Here is a 21,462-nt window from a genome sequence, read left to right on the forward strand (position 1 = left end):
CATGACCATGGATTTTGATGGAATTTTGTATGAAGAATTATGTTCCTAACCAACACTGATAATGTTCCATGATCATTAATTCAATACCTCTGGAGAGAGTCATTTGTTCGATCCCATAGTGCAGGAATCCAAAGTTTATCCCCTAGTTTTTGGCAATTTGTGACATTATATTCTTGAATGCAAATAAACTAGGTCTTCTTATATAACCTTTGCACACACTGAAGTGAAATAATAAATATTTCCTGGGCAATTTGCATATGGATAAAGAAGTCCTGAAAAGAGTTTGCAGAAGTACCATGTTCTAAACCACCTAGAACACTATGCAACAATATAAGGCACCAGAAAACAACTATGTGTATTGAAAATGGGGCCCATATTCTACTGGTACGCAAATCTGATATCTTATTATGTTCTACAATTGTTTAGTACTATCTGAGAAAGGCAATATCAGAAGTATTTACGACTATGAAGAGAGAAAGTCACTGCTCATCTACATATTTCAGTTTTATCTGCTGTAGCTACAGAATGACAGTAGTTATAAACTTCACAATTTAACAGTATTACCAAGGCAGTGGATATGGTAGTCTAACTGTTGCATGACAGCTACAGCACACATCCTATATATAGCCTGCAGGTTTTATACCACTGCCAAGTCGTGTAAATTTTGGTGAAGTTCACACCAGTCTTCCTGACATTTTTTGGAATTTACACTGTTTACATGCTAGTTTTATTCTGGCTTAAAATATAGTTTACTTCTTGTTATTAAAGTTTGCAGTTAATGTGCAACATTACTACACAGAGGAAATATTGCATAAATGTGTCAGAATGGTTCGTGATGGCTTAACCAGTGCTCCTTCCTTTTTAAATGAGAAAACTAGCATTGCCATCACCAGAGAGGCCATGCCCATGAAATGTGCAACAGCAGGCGCAGGTGACTTCTTACTACAGGTTCCCGAACCTGATACGAATTTCTTCACATGGAATCCCAAGCTGATGACACATTTCTATATAGTGTCAGAAGACTAAGCTAGACTGTCTCTTTCAGGATCCTACACTTAGTTTAATTCGAGCTACTTTAATTTTTTTTTTTTACAGGTTTCATTAATCTGCTGTAAATGTCTTGAGGGTAAGTATACTGCCGGCCAGATGATTTCATTGATCCACTAAAGAGAGACCTATTCTTTTTAATGGATTTCTTGCTTATTCCATGAGTACCAGCAGAATGTGGCTCCATTATCAATTCACATCCACCTTGACAATCCTTTTTGGGCCTTATTATACTCACATTGCAGAACCGAATTAGTGTTTCAGGTAGTTTAGAACATTGCTTTCTAATGAAAGAACATCTTAAAAATTTCCCATAAAGTTTTTTTGGCATTTTTATAAAATCATCAACTTTGCCCTCAATTTGTAAACTACACAAAAGCAGTAGAACAATGAAATTTTAAAAGACTGTTTTGGTAAGTAAGTTGTTATGTGCAAAGCTTCGGGTTTATCCAGCAATCACTTTTGGAGACACAAAAATCTGAACTTAACGTCTATTTCAAGGAAATTTTTTCGGCCAACTTTGCTTCAAATTACCCACATGCACACCACTCAGGCAATCCTTTTTTATAATAAAATTTCACTTAAGAAAGCACAATATGTTAAAGATGTCCTAGTTTTGTTTCTTTCAAGACAATACTGCACACGAGTCCTAAAATTGCCGAAAACTCAAGAGTGCACCGTTTTTAACTGCACTGAGGAGTAAAACACATGCCCATCTCTCTGCAAGTGATAATTTGGCTAAAGTAAATCTTTCTAATGTTCATTGGGAACATTGTGCAGATGTTCACACAAAATTTCAGCAAAATCCAAGACAGTAATGTGCAAACTTTTTCTGAAATTAGACCACCAGATGGCCCTTATATAAAACCATGGTGTGTCTTTTGCATGTCTCAAACAAGAGACACTATGCATTCATGTAACTGATTTGCCTCAACGGGCAATGAATCCAGTCTTCAGTGCAGATGCGCTTCTACGTTTGACTTCCAGCAGGAATTTAAAATTAGCAAGCACGCAAGACACAGACAGGGACTGCAGATAAGTGGCGTCAGGTGGGAATATGAGTCTGCTGTGGAGTGCACCAAGATAGTCTGCACAATTGCGATAAACTCTGTCTGGGCGGCACAGTGATTAATGCAACTGCTTAGTACGTAAGAGATCCCAGGGTAGAGTCCCAGTCAAGCACACATTTTCATGTAGCACCACTGTTTTCTGTACAAATACTCAATGAAGCAGATATTAGTGCCTTCCCTTTTCTTTCTAAGAAAGAGAAGACACCATGCAGTCATAACATATGTTTTGGTGATTATCAGTACAAACAAAGTCATTTTGAATTGTGCTTAGTGTGGCAGCCAATGACCTTGAGAATATTTTCATAAAACTATCTGGAATAAAACAATCTGTAGTATTTAACACCTATCAGTGAAAGAGAAGAATTCTATTTCTACAGAAGAAGGAACTGGGTAGATGGCTTCTACTTGGTGAGTGGCAATTTGTATCTTATTCATATTATTATGTTCCATAGTTTCCATTGTCTGATTACATGTGGCTTCAGCAACATATCATCAGAATCCCAGTGTCTTCACAATTGGTAGAATCGACTTTCACACCCATATGCCCTAAAATCAAAATGCAGCTGGGAAATCTAAAAAGTTTTACGAACTGGAGCTGACTTCTGCCCCTCTTTATAATTCTTTACTAACTTGCTTCACTGATTTTCACTGCCTCCGCTGATCTCTAAGCTTTCCACTATAGTTGCCACTACAGGTGAAAATCAACTGAAAGATTAAATTAGCTAAAACACACTGAAAATTGTCAAGGAAAACATTCCAGATTAAAAAGTGCCTGAGAACTTGTTCTTTTACCATCAATGCTGCATCCACTGTGACTGCATTATCATTGATACCGGTTAAAAGTGACAGAGCAATTGACATCTGAACCATTCCATAAAACTGTTTATTGTGGATATAAAAAAGATCGATATAGCAGTACACTGTAAGATCATCCAAGTAAAGGTCCCAAAAACAGTATCATTTACTGACTGTTATAATGGCCAGATAATGTTAAGAACAGAAGTTGGTTGAAACCATAAGTGAATAGCAATTAAGTCCTAAGTTCAGATTAGAATATTTATCTTCAGGATAGGTTAGTCACCTATGGTGGCAGCATATTTATCGCAGTAAAGTAGTTCATAATAGTTAACAAGATTATCATGGATTCCAAATGTGAATTAATCTGGCTGAATTTAAGCAACAAAAGCCAGTCAAAATTGGTTATCTGATGCTTTTATAGACCACCTGAGGCAGGAGCTATAGTACTTGAGAGAACTTGCAGAAAATCGTCAACAGCTTTCCTGATTGGCCATTATAATGGAGGACAACTTCAACTAGCCATGTACAGATTGGGAAAGTCATGCTGTCAAAACTGGTGCTAGAAACAGATTCAAATGACATTCTGAACATCTTGACGTTTACTTTGGGCAGATAATTGTAGAACCAACTTGAGAAGGTAACATCTTAGACCTCCAGCAAACAAACAAACCTGAACTTGCACTCAGTTCACATAGAGCAAGGTATAAGTGATCCTAAGGCTGTGATAGCAACTATGACTACAGGTATTATAAGCCATGTTAAATGGTGAATATATTTGCTTAGCAAGAGTGACAATACGGATTGCAGAGTATCTGAATAGTCAACATAAAATGTTAAGCACTGAGGACAAAGATGGAAAAATTCAAAAGCATCACTAAGTCTTAGCCAAGTATGTTCGCAGCAAGGTCTTAAACCACAGTGTCTTTCCAATCTCTTATGAGCAGTGTTAGGAAACTTCTGTGTTAAATAGCACCAGATGTAAGGTAAGTCAACACACAGATGACGTAAGTTGAAAACAAAATGAGCATAAAGACAGTAATGAGACAACTGTTCCACAACTTGTGAAGTGTAGGCCTAATCGTTTCAACCCATCTGATTAAGAACCCTACGAGTGTTTAGCCTACACAAAAAACCCTAAGCACTTCAAAATCATGCATTCAGTCACACAGTGACCATGAAGGCACTGAAACAGAAGTCCAAAACACTGAATTCGGTATTCAAAATTGTTCTTCCATGGAACAGTGTTACTGTCCTTCCTTTCAGTCATTGTATGAACACCAAAATGCCAGAAATTGAGATAACCGATCGTGGAAAGCAAAAGCACCTACAATCCTTTTGTAGTGAAAAGACATGAGATCCAGTCAGATGTTACACAGATAATGCAAAAGAATTTGCTCCCCTATTAGCAACAGTTTATCATCCTTCACTGGAACAATGGAGTAAATCTGGGAGACTGGAAAAAAGCGCGTGTGTCATTTTTGAGAAGGGCTGTAGGGCAGATGTCCATAATTATAGGCCCATTTCACTAAAGATCTGTTTTAGAATTATGGAACATGTTTTACAACCAAGAATTATGACGTTTTGGAGAACAATCAACATAGAATCCACAAACAGAACTCTTGTTAAACTCTGCTCACCCTGTTCCTCCCCAACTTCCATAGTAACTTCCAGAAAACATTTGCGGACATCCTACACTGCCGTTTGGTGAAAAAATAAGACATTACCAAGTATAGGGCCAGATTTGTGACTGGATTCATAACTTCTTTGCAAATAGAACTTAACATGTTGCTCTTAACAGAACAAAATCAATAGGTGTACAGATAATTTCCTGAGTACTCCAAAGAAATGTGATAATATCATTACAGTTTACAATGCACATGAATAATCTAGTAGAAACTGTTGGAAGATCTAAGACTGTTTGCAGATAATGTGGTTGTCTATAAGAGAATAGCAGTACCAGAAGTACTGATAGGCAGAATGACTGCAAAGGATTGATGAATGGAGTAGAGGCTGGCAGTTGATCCTGAATATAAATTAAGGTAATTTCCAAGAATGCTTGCCTATAATAGCCGCGAGCTCCAAATGATAGATATCGAACATACAATACTAAATCGATCACGCACCTATGGTGGCGCGCGTTATGATAAATTATTTACGAGATGCTAGAAAACCCAAACAATTTATGATGGTAGTGAGTGGGATATCTGGTATTTTAGACGCTTCTAATTCCATGCTTATGCAATGTAGAAAATAGTTTGAATTTTTGTCGGAAATGTCCCATTTTACCCATATTTTTGCTTGACACTTTCAGAGTCTACCCAGGATACGGGGAATTCTTCCCATAGCATATACATCAAATGGATTTCCTCATGACGACGACGAGTGAGGTAAGTTGTTTCCTTTGTAATTACAACTATTATAGTAACACTCTTCTTTTGCCATTGCTGCAGTGACCACTATAAACAAGCTCAATGCGCGCCACCACAGTGGCATGATCGATTTTTAATCGCACATTCGATATCTATCGTTTGGAGCCCATGGCTTCGATAGGCAAACATTCTTGGAAATTACCTAAATTGAAGTAAGATACTGGACATACACAGAAAAAGAAAGATTGATGACAAGTTGCTGGAAACTACAGTAAAATATTAGAGTAACAGGCGGATTCATAGAAATGTTAATCATCCTTGAAGGAAATGGCTTCCAAGGCACTCATTCCACCAGTTGGTGAGTACTTTTCATCATGGGATCTTTGGCAGGTAGGACTGATGTATTATTTGATGTGAGAGTGTTACAGACATGCTCAACAAACCCCACAAACCACCCGACACTCTGTGGCAGAGGATACATCTGGTACCACTAACTGAACTCCCCCTCTTGCAAGAGGCTTTGTGTATCGCAGAGAGGTTTATACTGAAATTTCAAGTGAGTACTTCCTGGAAGAAGTCTGACAACATATTACTTCGTACCACATAGATCTCATGAAATGAGAACAGGGAAGCTCGAAAAAAAAAAATTAGAGCTAATGCAGAGGTTAACCAATGATCATTCTTCCCACATACCAATAGAACAGGGGAAAATGGGAGGGGGTGTGTGCGGAAGGGGGGTAGAGGGTGGGGAGTTCAGTTAGTGGTGCCAGAAGTACCTTCCACCCCACAATGTCTAGGTGGCTTGTGGAGTCATGAAAAAAGGTAACTTTTTTCTATGTTTGTTGAGCTCTGAATCTAAATCCCTAAAATTTCACATTGATGTTTCTGGAGGTTACCAGTTACAAGAATTATTTTTGTGTTATTTCTTCAAAGCTCTGAAGATTTTCTATGTTAAGAAGAATGAACTTACTACAAGTGTAATGGCCGGTAATAATTCAGAGGCAAATTTCCACAGCGCTTTTTAAGTAAAAATTGTTTTCATCTATAATTCTTGACTAATAAATATTCACATATATACTAAGCTGAGACAAGCTAATAAAGCCAGTAATTTACAATTCATATTCTTAGAGCAAACAGTTATTTAACATATATCAAAGAACTCACATGTTGCAGGACGTCCAATGGCTTTTGCAACTTCTGCCATATTTACTATGACTGTCTTGATGCCGTTGCCCTTGCCTTCGACTTTTGCCATAATCCGGGGCATCTTGTAGCGATAGAACGCATCGCTCACGTTCCTGTTTACGTTGACACTTCCCATCTTGCTGGGTACACAGTCGCGAGCAGGGGGTCAGATGGGACGAAATGCTGGCAGTTTTAGGTGTCGGGGATAGTGCAGGGTGGGGTTACCGCCTCAAGGCGTGTTCTAGCGCGTCGGCACGAAAGGAGGGAGAGAGCGAGAGAGAGGGGCAGTCACGTTTCTCTGAATGGCTGCAGCTTCCTGTGCCGATTACTGGAAAATTTTGATGTCCTGCAATTTAAATGAAAAAATTACTAATTGTAACACTGAAAATAGCACAGCAGCAATCGCACATTAATAAAATACATACAAATCAGTGTTACCATGCTTTAATTACTTCTAAGTCTCTCAGGCTGCCTTATCAAGTACATAAATCTTCATAGTATATCGGCCTGCCAGTATCATCAGTGAGACTACATAGGACAGGAGCCAACATCCATTTTACTTACCTGTAACTTATAGGTTCCTGCCGCTTAGATGAAATCATACACCTTGAGTCTAGGCCACGAACTGGCTCTAGGGCTATGTGGAAACTCCCAGATTTTCTTCTGGATAATGTCTCTGTAACAAAAGTGAAGCAGTTAACATTTCAAATTTAAATAAGGAGGTCACTGATTGTCATACACACTGACCTGAACTTTATTCTTCTGGTCTCTGTACAAAAATCTAGGCTATGGTGTTTCAAGAAAGTGATTATGCAGGAAGTCTACGGAGAATTATTTCAGACATTGATAAACTTGATATTTTTACATTTGGTTTAAAATAATATTAAAATCAAGCGCATTCTTTTGTCGAAGCTGAACATCGCTGTGTCCTCTCAGTCTATATCCTAACTGATAAAACGCCATGGAATTTTGTTAACTTGTGTATCTTTCTTTCATACGTGTAGCCGTTCACTTCAGTCTTTGCGTCTTAGTCTCCCCCAATTGCAATTAGGAAAATCTCCAATCGAAGTTTTTCCATCGAGATTTCGAATATACTCGCTCCGTCACAGGCATACAACTGCTTTTCGTGGCCACACTCATTCATACGCATCAACATTTATCGTATTAAGTCGACAAGAATATTTTACGGTGAAAAATGAATATCTAAATGAGATTGTTGTCAAAGATTATTCTTGCGTCCTAGCGAACATTTGAATCTTAACACACGAAATCAGAGATGTACGGATTAACTACCAGCAACGACCTATAACTTCCATGCTGAGCACAATTTTACATGAAAGTAATGCATAAGTCGCAAGGCGGAATTTGTTTTCGTTTGCGATCGAATTCTGGACTTTTTCTGTTAAAGCGCTAAGAGTAGAGTTAGAAATACTGAGATTAAGCGACCTCAACAGCGTGTTTGCAGCTGTCATGTGTCAGTGAGCAGTAATTATCTTGTTTGCCACGCAAACCCATAAATAAAATTTGCTGTGGCGCTTGCTCACGTAAGTTTTTATCAGTTTATTCAGACAACATTACGCAAGAATGGAAAAAAAATTCACAAAGCTCACGACATTCACTGAGGAATGCAATTGCTTGTGCGATTTAAATTTCATAACCTATTTTAATAATTTTTGAAGAGAAAAATCAACGTTGCAGGATCTGTGTAGTATTTTCAATGTATTTCCTATTTACAATATGTTACAAGCATTGTCTACTGTCTGTACTCGCCGACAATGCATGACGTCATTAGGGTACAGTGAAAGGTGTAAACTGCCTCCTAATTTAGCCAAATTACTGCCACGCAATTCGCAGTGTTACTTAATGGCGGCGACCCACGTTGCAACGGCCTTGGGCAAACCAGCTGGAATGTGAGATCAGGGCTGAACAAACTGGCGCGGCAGGCGCTCGTCCACTGTGGACTACGAGCACTGCGTACTTTTAACAGCGGAAAAGCCGGCCACGACAGTTTTAAGTATACCACATTTTTACAGCCACCAGGATCTTATTTAGTGTTGGGAAAACATGTTTTCAAAGGTGAATACAACAAGAGATAGGTAGTAAGAGACAGCATTAATGAAGGTTTCGAAATTAATTTCATGGTTTCAAACAAAATACTTGTATTCGTCTGCTCTTACTATTTTTTTTTAGTCCTCAGCCTGATACTGCGATTAAAAATCTTATCCATGGACTAAGAGAGGTGTTATAAAGGAAATAGCATTTGACAAGCAAACGGCAGTTTTAAATATTCTGCTTTAATGTAATATACCTTATGATTCTGTACGAGGACTTTCACGTCGAATGTTTGTTATGGAATTATGCATCTACTTGTCATTTACGTAAGTTACGTATAACAACTTAACGCTTCATATACTGTAACCTCAGGCACGTTTTCATTCTACACGCTCTAAACTCGCTGAAGCCACATACAAACACAACACGTTAATTTTTTGAAATATGGAAAGATTCCGTGACTTCACGATAAATACTGCATCGCAATTCGAAAAATGATAAAACGCTTGTTCAGGTGGATTGCTGCACGAACGTTTTAACAGTGACTAAATCTGCAGTAAATGCTTCACTTTTTACCCGACAACTGTTTTCAGATCGCTTCCATTCTTTTATGTGGTTGACCTGTTTGCCTTCTGAATGGTATTCATTAAAATGCACAACTGTATAATGGCAACATATGATTTGTTTACTTCGTAGAAAGAACTGGTATCTAATTAATGGATAAGCAAAATGTTTCGTTCCGCTTACATACGTTGCAAAATGTAAACAAATGTACGTTGGGGTTCATAACATTTGGGCAGGGTCTCGTGTTAACGGGACTTCAATTACTTGGCTGCTTCTAGCCATTGAAGGTAGTGAATTTATTAAACCCAAGTTCTCCTTTACCCTGTCTACATTATGCAGCAGCTACAGAAACTTCACATTTTGGAAGAGTGCTCGTAGTCTACATGCTGTATACGAGACCAAACCCATGCTTTAGATCATGGCAAACATTTCTTCTCAATACGTATATTTATTGCCAAAATATTACAGCATTGTTACCGCATTGGAGGTGAACTGCAGCTCTATAAACAGTTTTAAATACAGAAATTCCATCTTGCGCTTACAGAGACAATGCACACTTAACTCTGTCGACCTTTCGCATTTTTGAATTAACTTTCATTACAAGCGGAATTTTATGAATGACGAACACCAAGTGCCTTGGTTATACCCACACGAGCATAGACGGGGGCAGACTGTGTGGGAGGTGTTTGGGCACCACCCCGCCTACGGGAGTAGAGTTTTTATTTATTTAAAGGAGTCTAGAAATAAGTTCTCCGGGAGGCCGGAAGTTGGATATCATCTATAGACTTTGCTCTGGTGACAAGAGAAATGTCGACAATGTGCAACTCGTGAGAAATGTGTGTGTACCGAACCGTTGTACCGTTTGGGTACAACATGACCATCGACGCTACTGCAACGAAGTTTTTTGCAGCCGCTTCATTTCGAGAAATTTTTTGAAGGATAAAAATACATGCGTGGATGATGTCTCATTTACACCGCTAAAGGAAAGTGTATTTTCGTTTACGGTTGCAATTTTCCATGTTCAACACATGGCATAATTTGAAGTAGCGAATCATGCCCGCTGGGTATCTGCAACATTTAGGAGCGTCGTGGAGTCAGTATTCCAACTATCTCCCACCCCCGCGAAACATTGCCAATAAATATTTGCTAACCTCCGAGTGTCTCCAACAACTACATTCTCTATTTTTAGCCTCAAGCTGTCTTTGGTATTTCACGTATTATTCTAACTATCAGTTCTGGGATCTGTAATGGCCGTGTTCCCTCAATACTCATTTCTGTTTACTCCGCAGGGTACTTCGATCCCTCAAGTTTTGTAGCAGTAACTTTGTGAATTAGCACTTTCGCTTTTCCCAGTCTCTCTAGGTACCACGTGGCACCTTGAGGTACCACGTGGCACCTTGAGAACTATTACTCTACCGTATGCTTTTATTTTAAAGTAATCTACTGTAACGTGTTCAAGTTCGCTCACCTATTTTTATCATTTATTATGTTAAAAAGTAATGGAGGATTAGCATTTGTTTTTCTCCGCCGATTCAGTGGTTTTCATTCCTTTGATTGGTTTGAAGGCAATCAGGCTAGTCTACACAGTTGTGTGTGTGTGTGTGTGTGTGTGTGTGTGTGTGTGTTTTCATATCCACCGAAGAACGAAATATTGTGCTACGTACCTGTTTATCTGGCCATTTTTACTATTTTCAAATGTTATCACATCTTAAAGGCGTCTGTTCTCAATTTATCGTCTACTTATCTCTTCCCTGTTTCAGAAACCTATTCTTGCTACAGTTGGTCAAAGTTTTAAATCCTCTTCACTTCCACAGCCTCATTTTGCTACAAATATAAACAGCGATACTTGTTTGCTGCTTTCAACGTCTCACTTCCTCATCCAATTTCCTCAGCGTCGCATGACTGCTATTACACTCCATTACCTCATTTTATTTTGTTATTTTCAAATCACCACATGCTACGCGTTGGCAAAACTGCACTCGGCCACTACTTAGTCAATCACGGAATTATTTCACTAACTGTAATAGGAGAAGTTTTAACTGACGTTTTAGTCTTATTATATGCCTGATAGCGCCCGAATTTCAAAGAGGGTTCTCCACTTTCTCCAGGACAAACGGAATTTACGAAGTTACTACAGAAAGAAGAAAGATTTTGGGTGTGACGACGCGAATGAGCTTGCTGGCGCGGCCAGGCGGCAGCAGGCGGAACAAGCGCGAGCGCTGGTGCCCCATTTGACCAGACTACGGACCCAGACCCGTGTCCCGCTCACCTGGTGTCCGCATAGGACGGCGCGCTGGGGCCCGCGGCGCCGCTTGCGCAGCCGCGCCTCGCCGGTGACGCTGCCTGGAGCCTCGTCTCGTCCGTGATGCCTGCCCAACACATCCAGTAAAAAACCGAGCTCGCACTCACTACCAACAACACATCGGCCGCCCCGGCTAGGCTAATGCTGCTCTGCGCTCACTGCTCTGCTGCCAGCCACAGAGGGAAGTACATAATACCGAAAAGGGGCGACGGCTAGTTATTAAAGGTCTCTTCCCGATATGTGACGGCGGAACATGATTGCTTTGTATACATGATTGTATCATGAAACTCAGTAACAGCATGAAACTGTACTAGCTCTGTTCGTTCAGAAGATTACAACGGTATACACACATGGACTTTCGTACATTGCACCGTAGTAAAGTATGAACTACTGAATAACTGTACAGGAATGCGACTTATTGAAGAATCCCTGATTAATCTGCAATATAATACATTTGCTTATGATGTGGGTCAACTGGAAAGCCCAACAAGTGTTAATCCTTCCAGGTCTTCCTACTATTTAATTAAGTTTTCCAGCGTTGCTACTAATCCATACATAACAGTACATCAGAGAGAGAGAGAGGGGGGGGGGGGGTGCGTTGTATTTGCTATGCACACTCATCACAAAAAAGCTGGTCGGATATTAGGCGGCATCGCGGTTTGTCTCTAACGCCTTTTGGAAATCGACGAACATCAGCTTTAATCACCAGAATCTACCTTTGTGGGGGGTCTGACAAAACGGAACGACCTCAGTCTTTACACGATCGTTGTTTTCGAAATAAGTAAGGTTTCTTACAGGGGACAATTTTGTTGCAGGGTCTCCTAACATGCGAACATAACAAGCGTTGAAAAGTTGGCAACTGGGCAACGTCAATGATGTACACAGGTTTATAGTAGTAAGGGTAAGTCCGACGGTCCTCTTTCAAAACGGGAATTACGAGAATTTTTTGTATCTCTTGGTATACTTCGTTCCAAGAGCGAGTGCCACGATTGTTGGTATAAAAGGGAGCTACGTTCTTGTTATGGCGTGAAGTCAAGCACCGGCACGCCAGTCGGGAACGATAAGAGATGGCTGTGAGAAGACTTCAGCCAACCACACTCTGACCAGACCTCCGTGCAGGACGACAAACTCGACAGCAGCGGCCCCTATGTGAAGAGAACGTAAGCGCCGCGACAGACTAGTGACGGCCGAACCTATAGCAGCCTCAACTGTTAGTCACTTCGGAAATTTGTGGTAACGTCTTATGAGACCTAACTGCTGAGGTCATCGGTTCCTAAGCCTACACGCTACTTAATCTAACTTTAATTTACGCTATGGATAACCCACCCATGCCCGATGCCTAAGTGAGGACTCGAACCTACGACGGGGGGGGGGGGGGGGGGGGGGGGGGGGAAGAAGGAGACGCACGGACAAGGCGCCCTAGACCTCGCGGCGAGTCACTTCGCTGATTCTATTTAGCACAGACTTTGAATTGATTGTACTGAAGATTTATTATTTTGCATGTCGCCCTTTGCTTGCGGTACATCTTTGTAATTGCAAAAGTACTGTAATAATTCATTAATAGACTATTTGATTGATTGATAGCGAACCGAGTACGCAGGATTCCTAGACACCAGTTATTTTGTGTACTGCATGTAAATCGAAACAGGTATGCCATCAGTTCCACTTCCCATTGGTTTTTTGATGATTTTTCCATCCCGCAGTCACATATTTTGGTATTCGCATGGAGGTTCCAACTTTCAGTCATTCTCACAAATGCAATATACGAAAACAAAAGTATTGTACGCGCAAACAAAGTTGACACTAGGCGCGGTGGCGGATAGGAACGACTGCAAAGGCATTTCTCATTTACACCCGCTCCCATCAGCCACCGCGCCGAGTGTCAGATTTGTTTGCTCGATTAAAACACTATTTCCGCCTTCTGTCATCCTCCGCTTTGGGGCCAGTATGGTCTTGATAAGACTCCAAATTACAAATGTAATAGCATACCCTGGAAAGCCAATCTAAAATACGTTGGGGATGAGATACAAAATATACCCCAAATAAGCATATCGGTATACATTTGGCCAACAGGGAATTTATTGTGTCCAATAATAACAGCGTCAAAATTAAGAGAAACATTTTCAATGTATTCGTTCTCTCAATCAAGTATGGCCCAAATTTGGGTGCTTGCAGCTTAAAACCAAGTATACAAAACTGAGTATGCCTACCCATTATCACCGTAAAATAACAATTTGTTAACACTTAGCAACAGCTCGAAAATTCCTATCAACACAAAAAAGGAAACCTACTCCCAGAACCTCGCTCTTAACGAAACAGTGTCACAGGCAACATTCCCCTCCAATCCTAGGTTCAAGTTATCAGTTGTGACACGATGGTTACTATCATCCGACATTTTTCAAAATGAACTTTGATAGTGTTCTAAACTGGACAATGACGTGAAGGTATACATAGTTTACTGTTCACGGAGGGTCAAACCAAGAAATCAAGTTGACGATGGAAAAAGATACAACACTGATCTAGAGGATAGGGAAGAAAGAACAATGGTATAACCATGTGAGACTATGCATGCTAACAAAACTTCAAAGTCCAGTTCCGCATTTCAGTCCTTCCTAGAATTCTCCTCACCCACAGAGATTGTGCATAAACAAAAGACAACTGGAGGACGAGTAGATAAGCCTGGAGATTGAGTGGCGGTAGACGGCGAACGATGCTGTAACAACCGCTGCACTATCCAGTGTATGGTCCTACACCGCCCATTTAATAGATGTGAATATCTAACTCCCAGCAATAACCAATACCAACATCAATTTTTCGAACCGCAACCCTCCAATCCCACCCCGGCTCAGGCACGACAGGAGACAGAAGACTCCTCAGGTTTCGAAAAACACCTATGTGTGGTTGAGCTCAACAGACCTGAAGCTAGCGAAGCTGTCGAAATATCGCGAAAAATATGACAGCAACTCTGCTCCGAACTCCAGACCGCTAATGTTGACGAGGAAGTCTGAAAAATCTAAATTTGCAAAACAGGGCAATTCAGTACAGTATAAGAAAGGTCTGCACACAGATGAGGGAAGCTGATGCATCGGCCTGGACACCAAATGAGCTACTCTCACGGTATACGTCACGGCCGTATATTGATTGCGCCCGACCGCCCACGAACTGCTTCAAAGTCGCTTCACACTTGCCTTTATGCAGCGTGGCATTCAACACTTCCACTGGCCATACACTGTGCAACACGTTGCGAGAATGGGACAATGTGGTGCCTGCACCAAATTTTGAATTCACCAGACTGACAGCTTTCGTTGCTCCTTTAGAGAACTTTTAGCGTAGGTAATAATAAAACAGCTTCCAGTTTTTCAAAAATCCAGCAACGTGAACGAAGAAACGCCTAGTTGACGCAAGTTTTTTCGTTCACAGCCGAGTTCTATTTTCACTTGGTATTTTGACAATCAAAATGACATATCGAGATAGGTAAGTGACTGCAGGATAACCAACTAAAATCGCACAATGGAAATATCTAGACAGGTGTGTCTGAAGTATGCTAAAGAACTAACACCTGTTACCAGCGATCTGCAGAAGTTAAATGTCAGCATCATCAAGTGGCGACCAGGTCTCCCAGTAGCGCGTGCTCTGCGGTCCAGGCACCAGGGTCAACATAGGCGTTTCGAAAGCAGTCACTGCAGAATGAAGGGGTTGCGAGTGAAGTGTTCTGAATGGAACGCTGCAGGAGGGAAACTAAGAGCAGCAACCTTTTTGTACACTGTAGCTGCATTCACACCAAGTCGCGTTTCGGGTTTTCACCCCTCTTCAGTTTGCGTAATGCACTTCTCAACATTACTACGAGCTTGTTCCTATGGATTAGTCATCTGACACACACCTACAGGGCTATATCGTTGATAACCCGTTGTAGAATTTAGAGATTTTTTAAGCTTACCATGACATTTTCGACGGAAAATCTCTGAAGGAATCAGTGATTCCGCAACAAAGGATCCTGTGAAACTTTTCTCGCTTTGTTCGTCCACGAGATCCACAAGGCAACAAACAGACGCCCAGTTCGATGTTTAGTTTCTTTACTTCCTGAAAACGTCCGACAGTTTTGATGTGTCCGCTAAAGTAATACGGGCTTCTGGATTATCGGACCAGTTTCCTCTTTGGACTTTAGTTATTAGCAAAATACAGAAGTAGGGAAGCTGACGAAACATCGTGTAAATAAAAAAATGGCAACTCTTCTGCAGTTTGCAAATCAATGTCACGAGGAAAACGATCTCAAACAGAGCATCTTGCTATCTTTCATGTTTCAAAACTACGTTATCTGGGTACCGTTTTAAGAGTTAATGTTTTACCAATTTCTGACATCCAGATCAGCTGTTAACTAAATTTTCGTAACAGCCTTTATAGAAGTATTTTCTCGTCTGTTATTTTTTTTAAGTCTTTCTACGTCATTTGTCTGCGTCTGTCATTCATTCAGACAGTTCGCACTTGCTTAGCAAAGGCTTATCGTATCAGAGGTCTCTTACTGGCTGGTTCGTGTGCACTCCCGGCCTAGAGCGAACAGTTGTCGCTCGCAAAAGCGTTTATGGGGCGTACGCCATCTACCCACTTCAATGGTTTCACCCGGTAGGGGGATCGGAGCAGTCCGTCGCCAGAGCTTGCGCTGTAGAAGCAGAAATTAGTGGAAAATTGATTGTAAAGGTTACAGGATACTGGGCGATTTTTAGGTTTTCATGAAACAATGACACTATTAAACTTTTTAACTTCGAATTACAATAAAATGTAAATAAAATTTTAATTCTAACATTTTTGGGGCGTACGGCGGCAACTGTGGAGCTATAAGGCTATGATTATGATGGACTTAAGTCGTTCAACAGCCTCGGCATCAGCGACCTCAATGGACAACACAGACGTCTCGTGGTTGGAACGATATCTGTTCCCACAAGCCTAACAACTGCGACCATTGCCATGGAACATTTAGCCAGGTATTCTATACGTAAGTCCCTTTCACACAGTCTCCCCCCCCCCCCTCTTTTTTTATTTAAATTCCTAGCACTCAACTATCCCATCTATGCGCAAATCAACTGACACGTAAGTCGCAAAAAACAGTTTTTCTATTCCTTCACTTCCCTGCAGTGTGCAGAATAGTCAAATTTTATACGAACCCGATTACGAATTTTACTTTCATCTTAAATGAAACCACCTTTTATCACCGTTAATTCCGTAATGATGAAACAGACTCAACATTTGTGTTTACAACAGCAAGTGCCAAGAGTCAATGGATAGGTTCTCTGTTATCCAATCTATTCATAAAATCTGAGCTGCAATGTTTTCCGTCAAACTGACTCACGTCCTTCACTCAGAGGACGAGAACCGTAATGACTGACTCTTTCGAATGGGAATGAGTACAGGCATGAAACTTGTAAATTATGAACGCCATCATTGTCGAGATGAATGCTATACCAGCAAGCAATTTTGAAAACATTGTCTCAAAGAAAAATGGTGAATGAGAAGCATTAATTCTGGTGTGGGCTACGCATTTAAATTAATAGAAAAGGGTATAAAAATGTCCTAATTCGTAGCTCCATGGATGGATAACTTTTTTATTAAATTGGGTGGCTGATAGGAATGGAATTGAGAATACCATTCCAAAATCTGGATAATGGAGACATTTCCATCGCGAAGTGTAATTTGGGGAGGCTGGGATTGGGTGTATGTGGTTTCCCATGGGAGATGCATCTCTTTGGGTGTAAAGACCACGCTATGCAGTGCGTCCCGCGACGTGAGTTCGGAGTGCCTTTTCTCCTCCAACTGTTGTTCCCCTTCCCTCCCCAGCAGTGATGATACTGCGTACAGCAGCTGCTACGGCGGTCGCGTTTTACGTTTTGACGAATGGCAGGCACACGGTGCTAATGGGGTGTAACATTGCTATTTCTTTAGGAATGGCACCTCATGAAATGGCCGGGGACTTTTTTAGAGTTAGAGAGCGTTTAAAAACTGTCAGGACACTAACTCTGCGTGAAGTTTTCAATGGTTGAAAAGTTAGAAAGCTTTCGTGGTCATATGAAGTACTGCATTCGTAAGGTAGAAGTGATACCGTTGCTTAGAGTGGTGCAAAGTACTACATATATTTGATCCTAATTACTGTATTCAAGCCTTTGTCTCCCTCTAAAATTTATCCTCCCCTCACCTTTCATTATCAAAACTGACAATTACTTGATGCATCAGGATGTGTCCTGTAAATGAATCCGTTGTTTTACTGGAGTTGAGCTTTATCACTTCTCCCCAACCCACTGAGTATCTTCAAGAACTATACAATCACTCCGCATTCTCCTGTTGCTCCACATTTTATATGTATTCTCTTCTTGTTTCAACTTTCCTGGACCACATTTCACTTCCGTAGAAAGCTACATTGCAAACACCTTCGGCAAAGTCTTCCTAGCACGTAAATTTACATCTTAAAAATTCCTTTTTATAAATTTGTTGTTACTGTCAGATTACATTTTATACTCTTTCTACTCCGAACACAGTTACTTTGTTGCCCAAATAAAGCTCATCTATTACTTTTACTGCCTCGCTTAATCTAATTCTATCATAACCTGATTTACTTCGACTAAATTCCATTAATCGAGTTTAACAATTATCAATTTAATCTGAACAATTTTCAAGACTCTCCATTTCGCTAAAATGGTCAACGTTCAGATAGAATGACTCACTCACTCCGTGTTTGATGTCTTTAGACATGTCATAATCCTGGTTTCTGGACAAGCTGCAAATGTTCTGCTTCTTGTATTTTATCCTCGAAAACTGTACAATTTGGACGTCTCAGGAGCTCTCTCTCACTCTACAATGCTAAAAATATAGAGCTTGCGTTTTTCACGTCTAAGATTCGGCGTGCAATGACGTAACAAATGTCTCGGGATAGTGGGGCACACATGGCACACGTGAGTTGTATGCGCACCACACCACTACTTTACCAGCCAAAGCTATATAGAAGACCTTACAGATGGGAATTTCGATTTCGGCGGTGATGCAGGAATTCGGCTTCACCTGTTCAACCTTGTCCGAGGAGTCGTGAATGGTTGAATGAGGGTGTCACAGTCGACAACAGACTAACTATGGGCCGTCCAGCCGTGACCGGCGACATGTGTCCCAGTGGATAATCCGAAGAAACATGCTTTCCATGGCGTATGGGAGCCGACGCCGTACAAGGGTGCCACTGTCAACCCTTTCGTCATCGGGCACAATGGCTTGCATTTGTCGCAAATCACCAGTGTGTGGACACTGGAACAGATGACGTAATGTGATACTGTCGCACCAAATCACGATTTCAATTGCACCACGGCAATGGGAGGCACTGTGTTTGGCGTAGACCACGCGGATTGATGGATGCCACGTCAAGAAGGTGTGGCCTGAGGCTGTGGTGTCATGTCTGGGATACGTTTTCCTGGGACGGATTGGGCCCCCTAGTTCTGAAAGGGAGTTTGAATAGACCGCGGTATGTTGAGCTGCTTGGGAATCATCACCCATTATCGCCCTTCCAACACCCCGCCGGTTCTGCAGAGTTCGAAGACTATAATGCGCCGCCAAATAGCTCAACGTCGTCCGGGAATGGTTCCAGCAACATGCAGTGGAGGTCCAAAGACTGAGACGGCCATCGTAGAGCACACATTTAACCCTGTCAAGCATATCTGGAACCATAGATCCAGCACCCAAGAATACACCAGAATTGGCTGCCACTCTGCGAATTATTTGGTGTCCGCCGATTCCAGAGGAGTACCAGGGACTCTTAGACACACTTCCACGCCGTCTCAGGTCCACCCGATATTACGTGCCTATTTCCAAGACATGTGCTGCCATTGTAGTTTCCTACATGTCTCCTGAAACGCATCTTCCCCGATCTGCTACAAGTCTCAATTTTTGGGTGCAAAAGTTGATTGTATTCTGCAACCGTAAACAACTGATGGTTCAATACCATTCATACCTCTCACGACGGGGATAAGGAAAATCGTGGAGGATTTGCAAAAAATCGGGTGCGCAGCTATGGACAGACAGACTCAGTGTAAATGTCAAAAGAACGGCGAAACAAAACCAGGGAGGAGGAAACAGATACAGCTGAAAGTTGAACAAAATGGCTCATGGACCTCGCCAGAGCAGCTCGCGAGTGCAACGTTACACAAGGTTAGACAACTGTTTGTACAGACCTGCCTCTTGTGGCGCCAGTGGAGACATGCTGGCGCTGCCGGCGGCAGTGCCAGTATTGATTGCACGCGGCCAGCGCGTGGGAGGGAGTTGCTGCGCGTAGATCAATGGGGACGTGCCCGCCACTGGACACCGGCGCATCACCGGGCAGCTCCGCGACTAGATGGCAGTCTTAGCACGACCAACGAAACCATCTCAGCAGCGACTCGCTTTTCCTGACTTCCACGAACAGGACTGTACAGCGATTGCGGGAAGTTAGCGAGATACCGCCGAGATATAGACTTCTAGCAACAGCTGGAGAAGACAGTAGAAACGGTTCGTGTGCCCAGTTCAACGATCGCAGTGCTTCCTACCAGCACACAGTCGCCAAGAGAACCTCGTACAGGGGTTCTCAGTGCATAAAAACTGGCACTTACCTCTCACGAAGGAAACGGTACAATTCCATCGTGCACCACGAAAAGAAACCATCAGACGTGGGGAATCTCATCCGAAACATTGAGAAATAAGTAAGCTGATTTTGCAAAAAGCCTGTATAACACTACTAATTACGATTCAACCGTTTTTATCAAGGCTCCTACCAACTTCTGATATGGTTTCACAGTTTACTATAATACCTAATGGTTTTTATAGTAACAATGATATCCAAAAACTGCAGCAAAAATTAAATGACACGGTGTGCACTACTATGGCAATGGCTTAAACGAAATGCTTCAATTTCGTACATTTCTCGGTAACATTGACTATGCCCTCCTCCTACTCTGGGCAAAAGTAAGAACGTCGTACTAAAATGATTTTTCAGCCCAAGCACAGTTTAATTAAATGGAATGCAATACACAATACAGACATGTATTTACTTATACAAACGAAGTGGGTTGAAGACGCGCGGTAATAGGAAAGCTACGTCATTAACGAGAAGTCAAGCTTTTATGGAAAGAAGCTGAGAGCGAGCTACTGAGAAACACAAACTTATCCGCAGACAGGAGACTTTTCATTGTACGCCGAGACTGCAGGACCCACATGAGCTACCAGTTTAACTTTCGCCAGCGAAATCAAGCTGGTATGATTACCAGTTGTAGCGAAATTGGTATTCCACAATTCGATATTCTGGTGAAGTAATACCGGTTGGAATATTTCAACTTGTTGCTAAGTCCGATTAGCAGCTTTACTTCTCAGCAGCATTATTACAGACCATCATTCTGCACTATCCCATTGCGTTCTCTGTCATTAAGAAACCCGTATATGCATACGTACTACGCAATGGGCATTAGGTAAAGTGTAAACCAGATATAAGGAGGTAAAGAAGTCCGACGGTCCGCTCGCTAGCTTTTCTTGTGACAGATCCGCCGCGGATAGCGCGCTATTCTGGACACACGGAGTCACGACGAGGGAGAATTTCGCCTCCACAAGAACCGGCACGTTTCACGGCGAATACATCCGACTGCCTCCGCGCTAGCAGTGAGCGCAGCCGGGGCGGCGCCTACGGCTACCGGGCGCCAGCCAACCTGCTACATCCAAAGCCGCAGCCTTGGTCGCCACACATAACCTCGCTCCCGCGCCGGCCGAACGGACGGACGGTGGTGGTGCCGCTGACTGCTGACTGACTCGCTGCAGGCCGCCGCTCCGCTCCTGCCGCCACTGCCCTCCGCCGAGCCACTGGCCGCAACCCCCGGGGAGGCCTGCCGAGCGAGCGAGCTATCGATCCATCGACCGCCGCCCGGCCAATGGGGTGCCAGCCCAGGGGGCAGCACGGTCGACGGTCTGGAAACGTCGCTAACGCCCACGCTCCGCAATTGCCTTAAACGCTGTTTCCCGAAATGCTGCGCCAACATAAAAGGCACACAATCCTTTTACTACTCATTGTGTGGTGGGGGGTGCTTTG

General features: G+C 42.1%; 1 protein-coding gene across 3 annotated transcripts in view; it reads right to left on the reverse strand.

Moving 5' to 3' along the window:
- Positions 1–21,462, reverse strand: part of LOC126106703 (eukaryotic translation initiation factor 5) — a 108,152-nt gene that overhangs the window by 40,082 nt on the left and 46,608 nt on the right. For 2 of the 3 annotated variants that reach the window (XM_049913082.1, XM_049913083.1), the window contains exons 3-4: positions 7,034–7,145; positions 6,449–6,815 (exon numbers count right to left, since the gene is read on the reverse strand). In XM_049913082.1, coding sequence (XP_049769039.1) covers positions 6,449–6,605 — 157 coding nt within the window. In that variant the 5' untranslated portion in view covers positions 6,606–6,815; positions 7,034–7,145. Of the gene's footprint in view, positions 1–6,448; positions 6,816–7,033; positions 7,146–11,354; positions 11,455–21,085; positions 21,215–21,462 lie in introns of those variants that run through there. The other variant, XM_049913084.1, reaches the window with a different exon arrangement.

The sequence above is a fragment of the Schistocerca cancellata genome, chromosome 10 (assembly GCF_023864275.1).
Source record: "Schistocerca cancellata isolate TAMUIC-IGC-003103 chromosome 10, iqSchCanc2.1, whole genome shotgun sequence".
NCBI lineage: Eukaryota > Metazoa > Arthropoda > Insecta > Orthoptera > Acrididae > Schistocerca > Schistocerca cancellata.